Source organism: Verticillium alfalfae, genomic scaffold (assembly GCF_000150825.1).
Source record: "Verticillium alfalfae VaMs.102 supercont1.6 genomic scaffold, whole genome shotgun sequence".
Lineage (NCBI taxonomy): Eukaryota > Fungi > Ascomycota > Sordariomycetes > Glomerellales > Plectosphaerellaceae > Verticillium > Verticillium alfalfae.
Genome location: NW_003315033.1, coordinates 1,298,789 through 1,301,685, shown reverse-complemented (window position 1 = coordinate 1,301,685; position 2,897 = coordinate 1,298,789). Strand labels below are relative to the sequence as shown.

The 2,897-nt window shown below is 57.4% G+C and overlaps 1 protein-coding gene across 1 annotated transcript in view; it reads left to right on the top strand.

Annotated features, from left to right (window-relative positions):
* Positions 1-560: 560 nt before the first annotated feature.
* VDBG_05493 (conserved hypothetical protein) overlaps positions 561-2,897 on the top strand; it is a gene marked incomplete at both ends in the record, with an annotated part of 3,505 nt that continues 1,168 nt past the window's right edge. Inside the window, 3 exons of the mRNA XM_003004334.1 lie at positions 561-981; positions 1,040-1,985; positions 2,070-2,695. Of these exons, the coding sequence (XP_003004380.1) occupies positions 561-981; positions 1,040-1,985; positions 2,070-2,695 (1,993 nt within the window). The remainder of the gene's footprint in view (positions 982-1,039; positions 1,986-2,069; positions 2,696-2,897) is intronic.

Here is a 2,897-nt window from a genome sequence, read left to right as displayed (position 1 = left end):
GCGTTATATCTATCGCCGTTTAGCGCTCCAGCTTGCTGCTAACAGAGGCCGGCTTGGTCTTCGCTGTTGGCCCTCTTCCCCAGTTGGGACACGGCTTTCGCATCTAGGCCGTTACCATGCCCAGTGTCGTCTACGACGCAGCTGAGCTGTAGGCCACTGCAGGGCGTTGTGGGAACAATAACAGTCTCGTCCGAGCCATGCGTTCACTATTGCTTCTTTGTAGCGCTTGGTCCTCACGAGAGCCTCGTCTTGAAGGGAAGTTCAGTGTTGGTAATCTCCGGAGAGGAGGAATTGGCAGACGCTTGAGGCCTGGAGCCAGCACGGCGGGTGCGCTAAGGGATTGGGCGCCTTGCTGTTGTGGGATGCTTACACAGCTTCAAGCGAGGGAACCGCATGTTTGCGACCCTGTATAAGAAGGTATCGAGCCGCTTGGGATGAGATCGACAGGAATATTGCCGTCCTCAGTCACTCCCTCGTGCGTTCCCTTGTGGATCTTTAGGATCTAGTCACTCTTTTGTTCTATTTGTCGGTCAGTTTCTGACCCTTACGCTCTTTACCCAATGAGGTTCAACTCTGTTGCAGCCCTTCTTGGGGCTGCTGTCGCTGTCCAAGCTCTTCCAGCCATTGAAGAGCGCGCACAATATGCCAACTCCTCCATCGAAGCCCCGAAGCAGCAGGGTTTTGAAGTTGTCATTGTCTACGCTCGTCCTGCCGAGGGATGCCCGGCCAAGCCCGCCCACTGCGATGCTGGTGCCCACGACGACCATAAGGCCTACGAGGCTCCTTCTCTTCCCGAACCCTCCATCGCTGAAGACCACGGAGACTCTGGCTTTAAGGGAAGCAAGACTGCTACCCTTGAGCACGATGCTCCTATGGCCACCCTTACCCCCGCCATCCACTGGAATTATGACACTCGCCCGGCCACCAACGTCATCCCCATCGCCCCTGAGAAGGCCTCCGAAATGTTTTACGGCATCACTGGTATGACATTATTCTCTATCAGCTTCTCACCATCGATGGCTAACCCCAACTCACTCAGATCCTTCCAAGGCCGGCCACTTCGCCTTCCTAACCTACTACTTCAAGAGCCCCTCGGTTAACCTCGACCACTGTGACCACGTGACGAATGTCAAGTATGACTCTGATGAGCTGACGATCGGTTTCGGCTCCGAAGAGGCATACGAGCACGCTGTCTCTACCTGGGCTGATGACGAAGATGTCATCCTCATCGTGTACGTCCCTGGCTGCGGCGACTACGCCAAGGGCGATCGCTGCTACTTCCAGGTCAAGGCTCTCTCGTACAAGAAGGGTGACCTCGTCATCGTCGCCGGTGGCAAACCTTGCCACCCAGATGATGTTATCTCCAAGGGTGAGACCGAATGGGGTTGGTGGACTCCTCGCGACGATGGATATGGCCCCAAGGCCCCGAGCACCAAGACCCTGCCTGGCGTCGGAGGACAGGGCACGACCAGCTCTGCCAGGCCTACGACCACTGCTCGCGCTCAAAACACTCAGTCTGGTGCCTCCTTCACCTGGGGAGGTAGCTCGACGTCGATTGTGACTGCCACGACCGTAGGGGGTTCGTCGCCCTCTGGCAGCGCCTCTGCCGGACCTTCGGCCTCTGGGTCCGGCTCGTCTCCTTCTAACTCCCAAGGCCCCTCTGGCACGTCTGCTCCTGGAGCTGGTAGCACATCGGCTGGCTTTGCTGCGGCCAAGCCCAACTGCAATGCTCCTGTTGACACCAAGTACGGTTTGCCCTCAGCCTGTTGGGGTGAGCTCTTCGACTACGACCTTGACACTGATCTCGGCTATGAGCCCTTGAGTGCGGAATATAAGACTTTCGCCCTTAAGCTCGCCCCCGAGCTTGACGACTATGCCGAGGCCGAGGGAGAGACCTTCGACGGCGACTTCTGGAAGACGAACAAGCGGGGTATCCGTGTCCTGAACAAGCGTTTCTGTGGCTTCCTGTGCGACGTTGTGGACAAGTATGTTGTCCAGCCCGTCAAGCAGGTATACAAGTCTGCCCAAGAGGCGAGCTCTATTCCTGGCAGCATTAACAAGGAAGTGAGCTGGAAGCTTCCCGACTCCTCCTCCAAGGATCCTGATGCCAAGACCCTCAAGGATCCTGAGACCAAACAGGTCACTTCTCCGTGGGGTGACTCAATTCTCCTCAAGGCTTTCGGAAACCAGGAGGGCGATGAGAATAAGAAGCTCAATGGTTACATGAACGTCTTCTGCGTTGGCTGTGGTGTTTCCGGCAGTGCCAAGCTCGCTGGCCGTGCTGCCTGGACTCCCCTCGGTGGTGTCTTCACCCAGGGCGAGGTTGAGGTGAACACAGACATCAAGTTCGTACTAAAGGTCGGCATCGACGCCCAGATGACCTACAAGCAAGAGTTCAGTCACACGCTTCTGAATGTCGGCCTGCCTGGTCTGTCCTACGGCGTCGTGACCATCGGTCCTCGCATCACCGTTGGCTCCCGCGTTGAGCTCGAGGCCGAGGCTAAGGGCAAGCTCCTTGCCGGTGCCGAGATGGGTCTGCAGAACGCACACGTGCTCATCGACTTTGTCAACCCCTCCAACAGCAAGCGCGACGGCTGGGACCCCTACTTCAAGCCAGTCTTCGAGGCCGAGGGTGAGATCATGCTCGCCGCGACTCTGGGCCTACCCATTGGTCTCCGCTGCGGTCTCCAGATCGGTCAGTGGGACAAGTCCGTCGGTCTCATCGACGAGCCCTCAATCAAGGGTGTCGCGCAGGTGGCTGCCTCCATCGAGCTGACCGAGGAGAAGAAATTTGCCGCCGGATTCAAGGATATTGACGGTTGCACGGGCATTAGCACCCAGATCAGTTGGAGGAACAAGCTGTTCATTGACATCTTCGGAACCACCCAGATCCCCTG